Raw genomic sequence first — 19481 nt, 5'->3', positions numbered from 1 at the left:
AACAAATGAAGCCTTAATATATGATTTCTGTCCAAGAGCCCTATTGAAAAAAAATAGACATATTGTCCTATGTACTTCAATGTTAATTACTCATGTCTCCTGTTAAACATGTCAGAAAATAAAGAAGCCCCTGCACCAGTTAGAGTATTTACAGTGGCTTCAACAAAATAGCCTTTTAGCTATTTTGTTGAGCCAAGATGCTAAAAACCCTCCCCAACGGGCTGGCTAAAATGGCCTAGCAGTTGTTGAGGAGCTACGGTACTCAGCATGTTTGCTGAGAACTGTAGCCTCAACAATGCATATAATATATAATATAATCTTCGTTTGAAGCAAAATGAAATAAAGAAAGAATAAAAAAAAGAATAAAGAAATAATATTAAATGATAGAGAACGAATATTTAAATGAGATAATAAAAGTGATAAATTAAAATGTTGAGCCGAATGTGAGTGATTTAAAAAAGTGAGTAGCTAAAGTAGATAAAAGGTGGTGGTTTGGCTAAAATTTTGCTAAAAAATTGCTGAGTCGGATGTGAATGCTCTTACCACCTTTGGGCCTAGAAAAAGCAAAACCAGCAAAAATAACCAGAGATCAACATGGATTTGAAGGGGTAGGGAAAGTGACACTCCAAGGGAACTTCCACCATCTCCTAAAGTGCCTCCTGGCAAACGTCCATATATAGTATAATGCCTATGTTATGTAAGTACTCCCAGCAACAACAAACTACACTCTCGACAGTGTTTATTGAATTGAATCTCCTTTAATATTTCACAGTGACCATAATCTATGTTGAGTCTGTGTATCGTGATAAAAGATAATCTGTATATCTTCTTGTAGCAAAATCTCTCTCTCTCTCTCTCTCTCTCTCGTGTTAGGGAGATTGAGAGTGTCTTGAGGATCACTTGTGTGTTATGTGTGTTTGCTCGTGCTACGCACCTTTGCTCCTTCTCAGGGAACACTTTGAGGAGTCTTTCAATGAGACCATAATATAATGTGTTGAGACACTGCTCAATTCAAAAACTTATGTCTATGGATTTAAGCTCAGTATGCTATATTAGCTCACTCATACTTGTGTCCCCAATGAGTAGCTTAATCAGCTGGAGATCATGCTTCATGAAGCGAAGGATACTAGTTCGAATCTTCCTCCCCCTCTTATATCAATATGTCAAAAAAATAAAAAAATCAAAATAAAACTCACTCACACTTGTGAAATATTTCCAATGTTAGACTCGAAAGCTACTTTCTGAGCAAGCATAAGGGATATGACAGACTGCAAACACATTATCATTTCCAAGGTTGTCAATAATTATCAGAAATAACACTTAAAAAGATATGTATACAATTCATCAGAGCATATAAAGAATGGGAATAAGTTAAAAATCCACTTTGTATCATAAAAGAAGGAAATCACAGGGGAGAGAGTGAAAGTAAAAGGAAATCATGGTAATTAATAATTAGCCAATTAGCTTTTATTGATCAAACAAAATCTCTAATAAGAGAGAAATTTCTACATGGGTTATTAGGACGTCCAAAGTGAGCTTATGAACCAATAGAATGAAATTTGATTATGACCAAAACTTCCCTTTCAGTAATTTGTGCATTGTTAAAATGTGATGCAGAGAGACACACAAGACTAGAACTAAAGACGAGCAGACCTTCCTGGTGACTTCTTGAAGATGAAAAGGCAAAGCCTTCCTGGTGACTTCGTTTCAGGTCTCCCTCACTCCTTAACGAACGGAAGCACAGATAGATTGCTGATTGTACAACCCAGTTACGCTATTTGTAAACTGCTGCCTGTTTCTTCTCCTCTTTCTAACTACTATAAATCCTTCACCATCCCCATTTTGTTTCTTATTTGCATCTGCTGTTTTTGGCTGCTTGACATCACAGGATTGAGAAACCAAGTCCTTTCCCTCATTGCCATAGAGAATTTTTATAATTGCACTGTCATTTGCTATTGCATCTGAAGAATTTTCTGAAAACTCAAAATTCTTCTCGCTAACAGCAGGCTCACCCAAAGGATCCATATTTTGCCGGAACGACTTTACAATGAAGCTAAGCAGTACCTGCCTTGCAAGCTCCAACTTCTCAGACCCAGAGAAGCTCTTTTCTGAAGCACCATCTTTGACTCCATTATTGGATTTGTCATCCAGCTTCTCCTCCTCTGCCCTACTTGTTTCAAACACAGAATTTGAGTCAGTTTGAGTCGGACAATTTGCATCACCAGGATTTGTTTGCCAAGCTCTCCCAGGTACAAACTTGGGTGCATTTGGGTTCATGATTCTTTGACCCAAATCTACCTCTTTCCTTGCTAGGCGTATGATATCTCGAATGGCCATGTTTCATGCGGAAAGAATAATTGTCTCTATGATACAGAGGTGCACAAGGAATAAGAACAGGTTCTGCAGCTAGCATGCCTTGACTGACGTTTACATCATATATACTTGTGACAGAAACTGAGTTTAAATGGTGAGGCATAGACAGTGATCCTGGATTAAATGGTTCAGCTGCAGCAGAAAGCTTACTCCCATTTGTTTCTACCGGCTTTACTTGATCAGAAGAACATGAAACCTCTTCAAGTTTTGGGGTAGTAGGCTCCATCTGAGTGCTTTTTTCATTCGTCCCTTCTATTTCGACATCTTTTGGGATTGCTTCAATTACAGATTTATTGCAGCTTTCTTCATCCTTTGATGTCTCAATTGGAATGTTGTGCATCTGGATTTCAGTTTTCTCCTCGTTTAATTCTTCTACTGTCTCTAGTAATGGTTTTAGAATGGTACCTGGTGGTGCCAGAGCAACTTCTTTGTAAGAATGAGATTTTGAAGCCAAGGAAGTAAGAGTTGCTGGACTAGTGGGAACCTTGGAAACAGGAGCTGTTGCCCGCAGATTAACTGAATCCTCTCCAGAACTCAAGCTACCAGCCTTTGACTGCTTCAATGGAAACTCAGTTGAATTGGTCTTCGGAGTTGCCTTTTGCTCTGGTGAAATGAGGTCCCGCCTGTAGATGGTTTCTTTAGAATTTGAATGTTCACCATTGCTAACGTTTAGTTTTGCAAGAACTGGTCGCCTCCGGCCAAATTTCCGGCCAGCCGTTTTTGCAGACCGTCCTTTTGAATTGGCTTCTTGCCACCCTTCATCTGAAGTGAATTCTTCCACAACTTCACATGCAACTTTCAGCCCATATCTAGTAATATCATCATTTTCTTCAGGTTCTTCAGGATAAACCTTGCTGACTTTTACTTCTGTGTTACCATCTTTTGTACCTGCAGTGTTTTCGGAGCCACCATAGTGCAAGTCATCATCCACTATAGCGTCATCTTGTGCTTGATGGCTTTTATCACTTAGCTGCAAAACCTGAAAAATTATAGATAAAATCAAGATAATCATGTTATATGCACTTAAGGTAATTTTGTTCTGTTATTTATTTAGTGGATGTATTAGATGAACGACCCTAGATATGCACATATGCTGAATTTCGTAGATTTTAGTAGCCTACTCTGATAACATCTTGAGAACTTGAAGTTTCTTGAGTTCAACAACACTCCCATTAATAAGGACTCTGAACAGCTTCTAATCGAACCTTTTCCTCTCTTTTGTATTTTTCGTTTTTGTCCTCTGCCACTCGGTAACTCAGATTATCGTTGAAACATGCTGACTAAGATTATCCTTTTACTCAATCTTTCTCAAAAACAATAAAACAAAAAGTATCTAATTTGTCTCAGATGCATTGGAAGAAAAACAGTAAGTTCCATATTATGGGCATGGAATCACGTGTAAACGTGTTCTAGAAGCATGGATCTTGGTTCTGTTAAGCTCCTATTGGTTAAAAAATTTGCCCCTTATATATACCCTTTGCTTGGGCAGTTTAAGAAACCAAAACAGTTGACTTCACTTGGCTAGATGCTCCAACTAATTTTGACTGTTACAAGACTTATAAAACGAAGCCATATTAAGTAAAAAATCAGCAGGCACTACATTTCATTTCCTAGACATGCCCAGCAAAATTAGGCGTGGAAGCTACAGTATGCTATCTGACTCGAACTGTTAGTGTATACAAGCCACGCCGAGAAACCCAACCAAACCAAAACAAATAAAAGGGCACTAAGACAGCTTAGTTTAACATACTCTTTGCGACAAGTAACGATTATATTAGGGCAAGAAGAATATATAGGCATTAAAGAACATTAGCATCAAATGTTATGAATTTTCACTCCTAGCTGGTGGAATAGTTGATACCATAAATCAATATGTTCCTAAATTCAGATAAAGCAAGAAATATCTGCCTACCTTTGCACGTCGCTGTTTCCTCTGGGCATCACTCCCCTTAGAATCTTGATCAGGACTTATATAATCCAGGAGATCTGATACACTGCAAGAAAGGGTCAAAGGGTTTTGGCACCGTGAAACATAATAATTTGATTTGGAACCAAGTAATTTGGGAATACCATATCAATACCTAAGGTGACCTTTGCTAGCAATGGATGCATCTGGCTTTGGAGTTCCATTTCTTGCTGCTTCTTGCTGCTCCAGAGCTTTTGATTCAAAGTATTCAAGCCATGCAGCAGCATCCTGCATTAACAACATACAGCATTTTAATATGTCAACTCTGGAAATCTGAACGTCCTTATGCGAGTTAATTGGCTTAAAAAAATCCATTTAATTGAACTGTTGGGTATTGCAAAATTATCTTCTTTAACAGATTGCAATAGAGATGCCAAATTAGCAAACACTGCATGATAGTAAAATCAATAAGCACAGACAACAGTAAAGGACTATGTGACCTGAGTACGAAGATCTTCGGGTCCAAGTTTGGCTTGAAGTATTTTAAGAGTAGTTTGCTCATGTTGCACACTCAGGGAATACGCTTCCATTAACGAAAGAGCTATGGCTATAGCATGATAGCTTGCAGCTGTCTATAAGGATAAATAAAACATTTAGCTTATGAGAAGACTGCATGTAATGGGGGTATCCATATGTGTGTGTCTGTGTAGAGAGAGAGAGAGAAGAGAGAAGAGAGATAGGAACCTGTATATGATCTGCTCCTAATAATCTTTGGTTGCATTTTAGAGCTTCATGTAGGTATCTGAGAGCAACATGGACATTTCCCATGCCCTCTTCCATCATAGCTACATTTATATATGTTGCAGCTGTGTTTGGGTGAGATAGTCCACATGTAAAATGAAGAAGGAACAGAGCACGGTTTACGTACCTGCCCATTGTGCAACAGTTTTAATCAAGAGAACCAATAAAAGGCACCGAGTGAACAACAAAGAGTATTGGAACTATGCTGATGAAATTAATTATAATTTCACAGTTATGGAAGTGACAGATTTGATGGGAAATGAATAGTCATCAAAAGTTCAGTTTTTAAATAGTATACAGCGTAGTAATCTAGAATGAAGAGTGCAAAGATGATCATTTTGGACAAATATACAAATTCAACAGCAGGTTATTTTCGACTTACTTCAAAGCCAATTCAATGTGTTGGAGACGATAGTAGAAAACAGAAAGATCCCCATAGCTTTTCATTGTATCTGGATGGTCAAGCCCAAGTTCTCTCTCATTGATATCCAAAGCCTTTTGCTGATATATCGTTGCCTAGGCAATGAGAAAAAAACTCCTAAAATTTAGAATATAAACCACCATAACCACTCTCACGTGGTGAAAACCAAATTTAAAGACACAGCCCACAAGACCACTTGGCAGTAACATCACATATAAAATGTTCGTGCAATGGCACTGATGGCCTCAGAGATTGTAAATTGTTCAAACTAAAAAATCTAAGGTGCACACCAGTATTTAAACATGTAAATCCCAAATGCAGAAATTTATAGCTGTGCAAAGCATATCTATGTTCGACTTGTTTGTACAGATAATGTAAGCCCACATCTGCTATAGATTGAATTTGAGAATTGCACACTTTATTAGCCCTAAACACAATAGCATCCATTTAATTAAACAAACTGTAGACTAGTACTCTGCCTCAAGAAATAGAAAATAGATATTTTGCACAAGTAAAGCTGACAGATTTTCTTACCTGATTGAAGTCTCCAGTGTGGTAAAGAACTACTGCTAGAAGACTGTAAGCACCTGCAGTAGTTCGATGGTAGGGACCACAAACAGCTATCATCTTTGCTAGTGCCTTCAAATGCAAGTAATACATACTGTGAGATTAGTTACTGTTTTCTATTTAAGAAAAGAAGTCAGTTGTCTTTTATGATGGACTTAATGGGAGAGTACCTTTGTTCCATAATTAACAGCATCCTCTAACTTTCCTTTATCAAGAGCAACTTTAGATGACTCCAATAGATTCCGTCCATCTGCTGAAGAGCATCCTACATGCTGTTGAACAAATTCAAAAAATCTAAGATACATTGAAGCCAATTTTAGCTTACTCAATGAGATAATAAGTATCAAATCAAAAACAGAGTTATCAAAGATCTAAGATATTTTAAATCCACTATTAGTTGGATCAAAGTAGTTGGATCAAAGAGGTGGCAATTAAGAGAGAGAGAGAGAAAGAGAGTTTCCCACCTTACACACAGGAACCATGCTGATGATATCATACTCCCTGAATGGGTAAGGGTTTTCCATGTCATAATCTCTTGAAACCATCTCTAATCCAACCTGGGAGAAGAATAACAAGACGAGCAATGATCATGCTTTGAACAAAAATCATAGAAAGAGCAGTAAAAAGCAATAATTACCTTATGGCAAAGCCCTCGGAGAATTGATAACTTTCTCACATGCTGCAACTCATCTTCAAGCATCCAACCAAATCTTCTGGCTAGAAATATTTGTAACCATTCGAATCTAAGAAGATGGTCATCATTCAATTCTTGGTCGTCTTCCATTTCGCAGCATCCCAGTAAAAAATTTAGGGATGCAGCTATTGCTGCAGGTAAGTCCTCGATATTGTCAACAGAGGCAACAACCGCTTTAAGTACATGCTTAAAGGCTCGAGTAACCATCTCATGGATACAAAGTGATTGTATATGGGGAAGTTTCTCAGCAAGTTCAACCTGATTTATATAATGAGATTAGGACAAACAAAATTAAATATTGCACACGTACAAGTTCCAAAACCTGCCAGGATTCCCCAAGGACCAGAGTCGGATGGGCTTTCACTTAGAATGTTGAAAGAGAAGGCAAAGAAGGAGAAAGAAATAGAGGGATTGTTTTCTCACCACTCGACCCAAAGAGTGCATCTGTAGTCCCCTTAAATGCATGAAGTCAGTTAGTGTACGGCCATCAACTGGAGAAAGTTCAAGTGATCCGAAGTCTGTTACCTAACAAAGTAAGATATTTAGTTCATAACCCTCTGCATATGATAATTGTAAACCTAAGCATGTAACAGAACTCGGTGTATAAAAAGAATATTACCAGTTTTGGTAGTGCAACTTCATCATAATATTCATGTGCCAGGCTGATAAGCTCATCTATTGACTGTTGGAGGAAGCACATTGAGTAAGTCCAAAAGATAATAAGAAATAATTATGGTACCATAATAACAACACAAGAACAAAGTAAAGTTTATTTTCTAAATAATTCTAGTTAAAATGAGCAGCAAAGAGGAAAAAAAAAAAGCGGATTACAAACTGAATTAACAAGTGAATAATGTGACACATTGACAAGGGTGTCAAAGAAACCTTTAAATGAAGACCAGTTCCAGTTTCTTTGAGCCGGAAGAAGGCATCTTCAGAAATTAGTTTCTCCAGTTCTGCTGTTTTGTTGACTTCCCCATTGCTTAGTTCTCCCAAATCAGTTTCCACATGCATATTGTCAGGTTCAGAGTCATTTTCTATGATCTCCCTTTTCTTCAAAAATTTAAACTGCTTTCCAAGTCCTTTGACAGCATGTAAAGCCTCATTATCATGATCAGGGCCTTTAGAATCGTTTCCTGGTTGAGTTTCCTGCTTTTGTAGATGTTGTACCCAAGAAGAACCAAGTTCCCATCTGATGGACTTCTTAGAATCAATTGGCTTTTCCTTCAACTTTTTCAAGCTCTCTTTGATTACTCTTCTTACCAGACATCTATGCAGTTCTAAACCATCCAAGTTAGACTGAGGTGACCAACCTCCTCCTGATGATTCAGCAGTAAACTTATGAAGCAGAAACCTCAAGCTGTAAAAGAATTTTGTACTTGATCAGTCCGTTGGATAATATGCATGTAGCATCGGCAAACCTTTTAAAACAATATTTTAAACTCTTGAAAGCACTTCAAAAGCAGTTGATCCTTTCTATTGAACCAATAACAACCTAACAAATCTTTCATACTTTACCTTGTATTTTAGTATTAGCTACTAATTTGCATGTATCTAAAACGTAGAAAACAGTGTCAGTGAAATGAACTAAATCCATTGGCAATTGTTTTCAAAGCCAAAAATCTTCGGTCCCACATGCATATCTACGATTTAGCGAGTTATATATGCAGTAGAAGAATACCCCTATTGATTTGCAATTCTCCACACTTTTTACTTTTTAGAGAGAACCCATTCTCTTTGAAGATTCAAACATGTCTGTTAGACAAGTAAAAAAGAAATCAATTTTTGCGGCCCAGTTTTCTTAGTATTAATTTCCCTGACAGAAACCCTTTAGGGTTTTAACAGCCATAATTATACTCAGAGCATCATGTTGTATGACAAGTATGGCATTTTTTTGCTAAAAGAGCGAACAAAAACCTCATTTTTACTTTTGAACTGCCATTATTTCATTTACAAAATAACTTCAAAAAGTTTGATTTTTTTTCCTTTTCTCAGTAAACATAAGGCAATAATCGTCGGTGCCATTAACATATGCAACTGACATGATTGGTATACTACTAATTCCAGCCCACAGTATTGCTGTGTGCGATATGTGCATGCAACTACAAAATGTAAAAATCAAACACCGTGTAATGAGGCATTAGCTTGTCCTTCAAACCTGTTAATGTTAAGAGCATTCGCTCCTCCATCTGGTTGATCATCTATTTCAACATCCTGAGTCTCAAACTTTTCCTTCTTCACATTACCAACAACCTTTATTGTTGCAGTGTATCCACAATGTCTTACAATGACAACACCCAAGGAGGAAGTATCCTGCAAAAGTTCCACTAGTGAGGGTTGAGGACATTTAGATGTCAAGGACAAGGAGAAGACCAAAAAAAGTGGGTATTCATGTAGTAGAATAGACATCTTGGCCTTTGATATCAAAGAAAAATATGATCCTCAATGAACAAGGCTGCAGATAGAATTGGTCTAGCTTATAAAATAGTTGGGATAAGGCAGACATGCATATGTTGAGGAAAGAAACTAAACCGAAAATGCTTAAATGAAACTAGGTTTATAAATAGAGATAGACCAGCTGAAAATCAGCGACACCCAAGCGCAAATGGATGAGTAGCATCCAATGATGTAGAGCGAAGCCTTCACCGATATACTTGCATAGATTCATATTCCTCATATTTTGAACATATATATATAAACTTGCAGCATAGGAGAAAAGTACTTACATGAACCACTACACTCTCATCTGCAGTCAAGCCCTTGAGCAAATTCCTTTGAGCAGTTTCCTTGTCAGACATATTGGATAACTGATTGTAATTAATTTTTACTTCAGATTTTGTGCTTGCGTCAGTTGTATCATGTTTTACTACAATGGACAAATCCCCAGCACGATCCTCATGCAGGACTAAACCTGTTTGACTTCTTGTAGCATCATCCTTTGCATGCATATTGGAATCAATGAGACGGCGTATTGCTGCAACAGCTTTAAAGATTGAGATATCAACAAATTGACTATGAAGCAAAAACGCTTTCCGGTCTCTGACCACCCTCTCCTCCTCAGTTTTGCAAGGAAGGTGAGCCAATATGGCAAAATCTGTTGCCCAGGATCGACGATCAGATTCACCATTTCTTTGCTGGCCACCACCATTGCCACCCCAATTTTCGTCTTCTGTTGGTAGCAATGGGAAGTCTGATGGAGAATCAGCAATAGATGGAGGAACAATCCATGTATTTGCTCGAAAACCATATGGAAGATTACCAAACTGAAAAGGGAAGGAACAAAGAGAACTCAATGATTTATTGAAAAAGCTTATACGTTTTAGCTTTAAAAAGAAAATTACATTGAAATTAAAAAATTAAAAAAAAAAATTATTTACACATAGAAGATGTACCTTATTATGTTCCACAAAAGCTTTCATTAAAGTTTCATATGCCTGCATTTATCACACATTTGTTAGTTACAAACTAAGAGGTTAAGCTCAAAACAGAACAGCAAGATTATATAGCAGATGAAAAACATGACAGTCCAGTTGACTTTCAACGAGCTGAAACAAAATTTCAGCAGAATCCAATTAGCAAGAGATATTCTAACTTCACCTGACCAAGGTTATTCTACAGAAATCAACAAATTCGGTTTGGTAGGTGACTGGAATCAAAATTGAATGTAAATTAACTCCAATGAAAATTCAGCTATTTATTCCAGGAAAGAAATCAAAATTAGAAAAATTTTCAGAAATAAAAATCTAGTTGTGGTCGGATTTTTCCAGGTTTTGATGAAATTTCATAACAAATAACGTAACCATCGTGCGGTGATTCGGTTTGGCAGTAGATTAAAGAATTTACATAGAAGAAAAACAAAAATCTAATTTTTGAATTTTCACCAACGTTTAAAAGCATACTAAGCTTTCTAGCCAGTTTACTTATATATATCATCCGGACATAATTCCGGCAATGGCCTACTCTTTGCAATTTGCACTTCACTAAGAGTTGATTCCAAGGCAATATATTTCCAACTTTGAAAATCTACAGAGTGGTTCAATATGCAACATATGTAGACAAGAGTATGGAATTCAAGCAACTGCGATATACAATATTGAAATTCAAGAAACATGTACAGTACCCACATTGGCAAAAGCTCGGCTAAGCTGTTGTAGAAGATCCACCAGGGAGTGGCTTTGTAGAAGCCGCTTTTCCACGGTATAGAACCCTTTCACTGATGCAACCACTCGTATTAGCTTCCCATTGCAGATCTTAATCTGTATGCATCAATTGCATTTTAAGCTTCTTTAGTCAAAGAAAAAATTTATTCTGAGATTCAGTCAACCTCAATTGAAAGGAGGAATCAATTAAAACACAAATATCATGTAGCGAGCCAAGAAGTTAATGGGAGAAAGGAGAACAAACTAACGTATTGAAAGGAGTACATGAACTCCTAATATATCATAATAAGGAATTTGTTCTTTCATTAGTAATGGAATATTTAGGCTCTCATGTAAAGACAATATTTCCAACAAAATCATTAAATATATTTTTAAGCATTTGGCTCGTACTAAAAATGAGAGACAACGAAAAGGCCGACAACTTCCAGCGACCTCTAACGGAGGTCCGACAAACTCTTGCAGTAGTCTGGCAAACTCCGACAATAGTCAGGTGAACTCTAACAATGGACCGACGGAAGTCTAGTGATTTGAGTAGGAGAAGTTCAAACTAATAAAAAAAAAAAAATTACGGTATTAAAAAAGGAAAACTAATTTATAGAAATTTACGAAGGTCTTCTTGGTAAACCGAAAATATTTTCAATTTGACCACAATTTTCGATCGTACAGCACTGAAAAATAGGAAAGCATTTTCTAGAAAATATTTTACGTCGAAACAAACAAAGCATTAGTAATGAAACAAAACGTCCATAAGTTTTGTATTTAACTACAAAAATCAACTCAAGGTTAAGTTGATAAATGGATACTTGAGTAACCACCATCTTAATGCTTAAGTAAGTATCAAAAAAATAAAAAGTTGGTATTGTCAAAAAGATAAATTAACTGAGCTTGAACTACCTAATACTTAGGGTCTATTTAGTTTTGCAATTTCAAAACATACAATTTAAAATTAGTAATTTTAAAACATGCAGTTGAGCGTGGTTAAATATTAATTAAAATGATTAAATTTACAATTTTCTATTATCTTAAGCTTTTGGGACAAATGGTTATTGAACATAATATCAAAGCAAAGGTCCTGAATTCGAACTTTGTTTCTACAATTAACCCATCATTTCAATTAAATATTTTACATGTTGAGCCTCACTTATTGAATTGGAATTTGAACCCACAAGTGAGAGAGAGTGTTAAAATATTAATTCAAATTATTAAATTTATCATTTCTTATCCTCTTAAACTTTTTGAATAAGTGGTGATTTAACAACAATCGTTTAGTAAAATCGCAGTTTAATCTTAAATTTACTATTTCTTCTCAACTTAAACTTTTAGAATAAGTTCTATTTTAACAACCATTTCATAAAATTGCGATTTAGCCTTTAAAATTGTGTGTTCTTTACCTACTATTTGAAAACATAAAAAAATTTCAAACCGCCATTTTTTAAAAACACTCATAATCAAAACACTTTTTTGCAATTTTGTTTAAAAACGTACTTTCAACATTCGAAATTACATGCCCATATGGATTCTTAGTTTGATCCTACTCATTATTAATTTTATCAAAGCATATTTGGATCAAGTTCCTTCTTCACCTAGGCCAAGAAGAAACACAAAGAAGTGAAGAAGAATGCTAGTAGTACTAGTACCTGAATTTCAAAATAGTCCCCATCACGCCTTTCTAGTACATCCTTCTGCTCACATCTCCTCAAATCTGCAAGTCAATAATCATTTACCAAACAATCAAATTTAACGACGTCATAATAAAATTTTCTCCTTTTCCAATTAACCATAACGACGTCACACCCTCACACGAACATATATAACATTTAAAGGAAATAATTAATAAATAATTTAAAGGAAATAAAAAGAAAAACGACAGCAAATTCTCGGCCAAAACCCCAGAGACCAAATGAGGGATACTCACGTAGAATAGGAGGAGAGAGGTGAGAGAACGAGAAGAACTCGTAGAAGTCGGAGAGCTTCGGCGTGGGGTGAACGGCGGCCATCCCGAGGTTCTCCGAGATCGCCGCGGAAACGGACGGCGCTGGTATCAACGGGGCTCCGCCATCTGGCGGCGTCGGAGGGCCGGAGTTACTCTTGGCCTGCTGGTGGGCCCTGCTTTTCTTGGACCTGGATTCCGGTGTCGATGGGCCTCTTCTGGTCTTGGCGAACCTCGTGGTGCAGGCCGCGATGTCCAGTAGCCTCCGCACGTGCGCAACGGCTTGGGCTTCCTCGGTATAGTCCTCTGAAGATAGTGGCACAGATGTAAATATTTCACCAAATTAGGGCAATAATTAAGTAAGCATAAGTCCATGCAGTCAGCGTTCATTTTTTTTCCAACATTTTTCTGTGTCGTAAATTATACCATTCTTTAGGGTCATTATTGGAAGAAAAAGTAGATGATTACTGATTGCAAAATTTAATGCTACGGGCTCGACGACGAAACCAATGTGGGTTTCTTTTACCATTTTACTTTTCTCGTTTTGTTTTTCAATAAATTCGAAGGATTTTATATATAGCAAGACAAATGGGAAATACTTTTGGACCCGACACAACTTCAATTTTTTTAATTCTCCACTTAATCCCTTCAATTTATTATTTTAATTGCGACAATTTACCCTCTAAATTATCAAAATAATGACAATATTATCCCTAATATTAACAAAATGATAAAATTACTTATAAAAAATTTTAATAAGACAAAAATGCCCTTAATATTTTGAAAAAATAAATAAATTTTAGCATTTTTATTTTTATTTTAGTAATGATAATTTTGTCATTTTATTAAAATTTGGGGTACATTGTCATTGTTTTGATAGTTTGAGGGATAAATTGTCGCAATTGATAGTTTAGATGGTAAATTGTCATTGGGGTGGTAATTTGAGGGAGTTAAGTAGACCTGTTCTTTAATTAGCATATATATATATATTATATGTTTGATAAATATGTATTTCAATATAATTAAGCTTTATGTCATTTAAAAAAAAAATTGTGCATGCGAGCACAAAAGACAAAGGGTATCCCCAAGGACCCCAACCCTCCAAATTCCAATACGCATGTGACTCACACCAAAGTTAACCAATATTGTAAAATAAAAAGTGTATCTCTTATGACATAACTGTGGCAGCTTTTAATAAGTTAACATATTAACTTTTCATCGATGAGCGTAATAGTTTATAAATTAATGTAATAGTTTATGTCACTTAATATTTAATCATGTGATAATCTATATAACAATGTATAAACATTTATCACACTAATCACTAAATACATTCATTTTTATAAAATATAAACTACCAAATAAGTTTATAGGAAAAATTTTAATACAAGTTGCACTACCTCCTCAAACATTTTTCTTTCATCTATATTTTCTTTTGTTAACAAATACTGTAATTTTTTTTTTTTTTTTTTTCTAACGGTCATCTTGCATATATTACTACATCTTTGTTGAATTAGCTGGAATATGTTTAAGCTGACAAAAATCTACGTCATAATGAAAAAATATATAGATATATATATATTAAATAAATGAGTAATAAAAGGCAGCCGACATTAGCGGTGGAAGCTGAATTACTAGTACGAGAGCTTCACCTACCTTCAACCATTCTCAAACAACACGGTTTTAGGGTAACCACTTCTGCCCTGTCATTCAATCTCTGCCCTTTGACCTGATAATCCAAGATTTAATTATGATCCACGTCAGGTCGAGATTAAAGGGATCGTGTCTAATTAGCAAACAGAAACTATTAAATGGTAGTATTAATTTTATTATGTCTTCAGGAGTATTAATAAACAATTAAAAGGGTAGTAAATTTGGACATAAAATAAAAGAGAAATGAAAAACTCACCTCATGAGATAAGGAATAGTTGGTGAGGTGGCATGTTTCTACATGCACAGCCAATAGCCTTCTTATATCAAGTATCTTGTCAGTGGAGATACCCTTCAAGAGTTTTTCATTGGTTAGCAAAAATCCAACCAAATGCATCATAATTAACTAGAAAAATAGAAAGAAAAAACAAAATTACAAGATATTTATGGAGAAAAGGAGGAAAAAAGAAATGGGTATATACCTTGAGAATAACTTGGGAATCATATGGGGTGATGACAGTGATGTCAAGAACACTAGGCACTACTGCACAACTCAAAGAGATCGAAATTAAATCAGAAATTTAATAATCAAAATATTGAGATTCTTAATTTGTAAGTAAAGAGGAATCTCAGAATCTGACGTTTTTCTTCCTTCTTCTTCCTTTCTGCCTTGGCTTTGCTTGCTTTGCCTCTGCCTGACCTTGGGGCCATTTCCTTCAAAACCCAGAAGATATGTGTGTAATATTTTGATACAAATTCAGAAACCCATTTCAGAAATCATTGACACAAAGAGGAAGAACAAGAGGGAAAGAGAGAAAAACAAAAGGGGGGAGAGGTGGAGGGGGTTGAAGGCTAGAAAGAGTGAGAGTGAGCTTTAAGGAAAATCTTGTGAAAAAGGTTTGAAGAAAAGATAGGATAAGGGACTTTCAGCTTCAACCCTCTTTATGGATTTGTGAGCAATCCTGGCCTCTCCTTCTTGCTAATAAGCTCGATTGCGCTCTCTCTCTCTCTCTCTCTTCTTTCTCTCTCTCTGTAGAAACATGTGATGTGTCTTACAGGAAGGCAGGGAGAGACACATGCACTGAGACAAAAACAAGACGAGAGGGTGGGACAATGACCCCTGAAGTTGTAACGCGGCAGGCGATAATGTGGCCGTTCATATTTTGTTTTATCACGTGTTGGGGCCTTATAGATCTCCCCACCACTAAGGGAATGATTATGGACTGTTAATTTGGCACTAAGAGGCAATAAAGGCGATACCGAATCTAATGAGCAACTCCATTATTGAACCCTAAATTTGTCACATTTTCCTTGGTAAATAGTCCCCCGTTGAGGTGTCCATTTTTACTTCGCGTGTGTCTACCTCAAATCATCTCAAAAAGCTATGCATGAATTGTTTAATTAAATGGGTCAGATATTTTAATCTTCATTTGTTAATTTTGTGTCAAAAATTGTCAGCTACAAATGTTGTTTATCACGTTCAGTTCGTGTTGATACATGGATAAAAACTATATAGGTCAACCATAATTCGCAACTCATTTAATTAAACGAGTCAGACTCTTCAACCCTAATTCATTAATTTTATGTTAAATCCATACCAAATTCATGAGTTGTATCTAAAATTGTCAGTTCTAGTCCCCCTACCACCAAAATCATTTGAAGATCGTCTAGCGACTAGTTATATATCGGTTGAGATATGAATTAAAACTATATACGTCAATCATAATCCGACTTATTTAATTAAACAGTTCAGACCTATCAGCCTTAACTTATTAATTTCATATTTAATTCATGTCAAATTCGTAAGTCATATCTAAAATTGCCAATTCTAGTCCCCTGCCACCAAAACCATTAGGAGATCCTCTAGTGACAAGTTACAAAGAAAATTGACTCTCTCCTTTGAAAATTGAGATGATGTGAAATTACAAGGCATGGTTTTCCTTATTTTGAATCAAATATTAACCTTCCTTAAACTATGTCAGACGACATCTAAATGGCGCAGCCCACGGCTTAGCTAAGGAAGCTTTATCTTTGAGTTCGGAAAATAGCCTTATTGAGAAAGTCCCCCATTTATATTTCTGATATAATTTCTGTAGAGTGTTGTGCTTAAGTTGTTTTATTTATAAGATCCGCTCGATTTCTCTAATATATATTAACCTTCCTTTAAATTATAAAATATCATTCATCTGTCATCTTCAAGGCATTAAATATCAATATTTTTAAATTATTTTTATTTTATTCTTACACAAATACTAAAAATAACTATTTTTTCGGTGACTATTACGTACAATGATTATTAAGTCTAATTTTGGGGATTATTGCATTTTAAAGGCAAAACTAAAAGTATTAATTAATCCATTTACATTAGCTAGTGACTTTGTTTAACTTTTTTCATATATATTACTGTCTTGATCGTGATTAGTATATATATATATATATATATATATATATATTTCACTTTCACTTCAAGAGAGGTTGTTGTCTAATTCAAAACAAGGGGAAATGTTGTGTAGTTTTATAAAACTCTAGAAAACTTAGTATAATTTTCCCCAAATTATTCCACTTGGAAGACCAAATAGATGCATGATCTTCAATTCTTGACCTTCCAAAACTGGATCACAGAGAAGAACAAAACAAATTACTTGATTTTATAGTAAAACTGACATTATTTCCCAAATTTTAATCTTGAAACTCCAAAAAAGAACAATTTAGAATTCAAAAAGTGAGCTGGACTGTTTTAGAGTGAGAAATTTGAAGTATTTACTCAAAGATTCTGTGTAATCTCTTTGAAGAAGGGGATCCATTTCATGGTCACATCAAATATATTAGAAAAGTGACATATTAATAGCATTAAAAAAATGTTATAAAGTCTGTTTTTTTCTTAAAAACGAAAAATGGAAAGTCTACGTACCCTCCTCAAACTACCACCAAATTGACAATATCTCCCCTAAACTTTTAATTGGGACAATGTCTGTCCCAAACTATCAAAAACTGTCAATGTTCACCACAATGACAAAACTACCCTTAGTAAAGTAAAAAAAAAAAATACTAAAACTTCTAAAAAAACCTTAAAACTTAAATAAAAAAATAAAAATAAAATAAAAAATCTTTTTTATAAGAAAATGATTAAAAAAAATCGATTTTTTTTTTATAAAAATTGAAAAATTTTCCCTTTTTTTTTAAACTTTTTTTCATAATTTCTTTTAAATAAAAGTTCTGTTTTTAAAAAAATTAAAAAAAATTTCGTTTCAAAAATTAATATATATATATAAATTTCCTTTTTTAAAAAAAAAAAATTGTTCAAAAAAATTTTGTTTAAAAAAATCATTTTTTAAATAATTTTCGTTTTGTTTTTTTTTTTTTAAAAAAAAATACAAATTAATTTTTTTTTTTGAATTCATAGGGGTATCTTTATCCTTTTATTAGCCTTAGGGAGACATTAACAATGTTTTGGCAGTTTGGGGAGTACAATATTATCACAACTGAAAGTTTGATGGGACATGATCAATTAGGTGATAATTTGAGAGGGTTAAGTGGACTTTACCCAAAAGAAAATTAAAACATGAAGCAAGAACATTTCCATCTACAGGGTTATCAAAATCTTTGACAAAGAAATTTAATTTATTAACCATTCGCAATTATCACTTTCTTTCTAAGCTTGTTTATGAGAAAAAGGAGCACAACATTGGCAAGTGATCAATAATAATTAAATTAGATAAATCAATTTTAGGTGGCTTAATAACTCCTATTCTCGATTTCAAATAAATAAATAAATAAATAAAAATATTATTCTCCTTCAATTTCGTTAAGAGAAAAAAAAAATAAAAAATAAAAAATAATAATAAAAATAAAAAGATTTTGACTCTGTTTATTTTGGTGTAAAATATTTTTTGTTGAAAATTGTTTTCAAGAAAATCATTTTTTTCTTTAAAATATTTTCCAAAGTTTGGCACATACGAAAAATCACAAATATTTTTTATATTTTCATTCAATCATATTAACCTATAAAAATCAATTTTTATTCATAACAGAAAAAATATTAATATAAATACTTCTTAAAACAAGTAACCTAAAAGTTTTGAGTTTTAATGGTGGTGGCCCAATGGTGGCACAACTATAGTCTGGTAATGGTAGGCGAAGGTCGGGTGGTGGTCCGATGGTGGCCTGGTGGGGGCTTGATGGTGGTCTGGCGATGGTCTAGGGGTGGCACAGCTATGATTCAACGAGGCCCAGATGTACACCACATGTGGTCTGATGGAGATCTAATAGTGGCCCGACTGTGGTTCAACAACAGTTGAAGAAGGTCCAATGGTGGCCTAGTGATGCTCTGGTAGTGGCCGAATTCTGGTCCAATGATGGTGTGGTTGTGGTTTGGCAGTGGCTTGGGAGTGGTCCGACAAGGGCCTATTGGTGGCACAATGGTGGTTGAGGTTGTTTGGCTATAGTCAGTGGTGGTTCGACAATGGGTTGGTAGAGGCCCGATGATCCGACAAAGGTTTAATGGTATATATATATATATATATATATATATATATATATGGGACCACGATGCATTGCCATTAGAAATCAAGATACTGGGATTGGTTCGGCGATGGCTCAGCGGAGCTCCATCAATGGTCTTGTGGTGTTCCAACAATTACATAGTGGAGGTTCATCGCTGTTCTAATTCTGAGAATGATAAACTCAAACTCAAAAAATGGCTTACGCAATTTAAAAACATACCATTTTTCTAAACTAAATAAGCTCTTTTAGTCAAACCGAAAATATTTTCAATTTGACTATTATTTTTTGTCGCACCAAACAATGAAAAATACATAAAATATATTTTAGTAAATTTTTTACACTGAAACAAACGGAGCCTTTGAATCATTTTAAACTCCATTATTTGTTAAATCAATTATGAGTATTGCCATTTTCACTTGCTTGCTCACTCACCATCATCAAGTGAAGAAAAATGTACTTAAATTTGTCGAGGTCAT

The 19481-nt window shown here is 34.9% G+C and overlaps 1 protein-coding gene across 1 annotated transcript; it reads right to left on the bottom strand.

Moving 5' to 3' along the window:
- Positions 1-1442: 1442 nt before the first annotated feature.
- Positions 1443-15588, bottom strand: LOC132188522 (protein REDUCED CHLOROPLAST COVERAGE 3). The gene is given in 24 exon segments (XM_088517324.1): positions 1443-2287; positions 2289-3352; positions 4286-4367; positions 4455-4567; positions 4780-4911; positions 5024-5207; positions 5463-5596; positions 6036-6140; positions 6239-6340; positions 6533-6625; positions 6706-7020; positions 7186-7287; positions 7382-7444; positions 7648-8122; positions 8921-9075; positions 9489-10025; positions 10155-10196; positions 10887-11018; positions 12560-12624; positions 12838-13158; positions 14509-14581; positions 14762-14854; positions 14985-15046; positions 15144-15588. Coding segments are annotated over 24 exon segments (5076 nt in total). The 5' UTR covers positions 15214-15588; the 3' UTR covers positions 1443-1725.
- Between the last annotated feature and the right edge of the window lie 3893 nt (positions 15589-19481).

Source organism: Corylus avellana, chromosome 6 (assembly GCF_965113065.1).
Source record: "Corylus avellana chromosome 6, dhCorAvel1.hap1.2, whole genome shotgun sequence".
Classification (NCBI taxonomy): domain Eukaryota; kingdom Viridiplantae; phylum Streptophyta; class Magnoliopsida; order Fagales; family Betulaceae; genus Corylus; species Corylus avellana.
The sequence above is the reverse complement of the archived record's forward strand: the minus strand, read 5'-3'. Positions and strand labels throughout refer to the sequence as shown.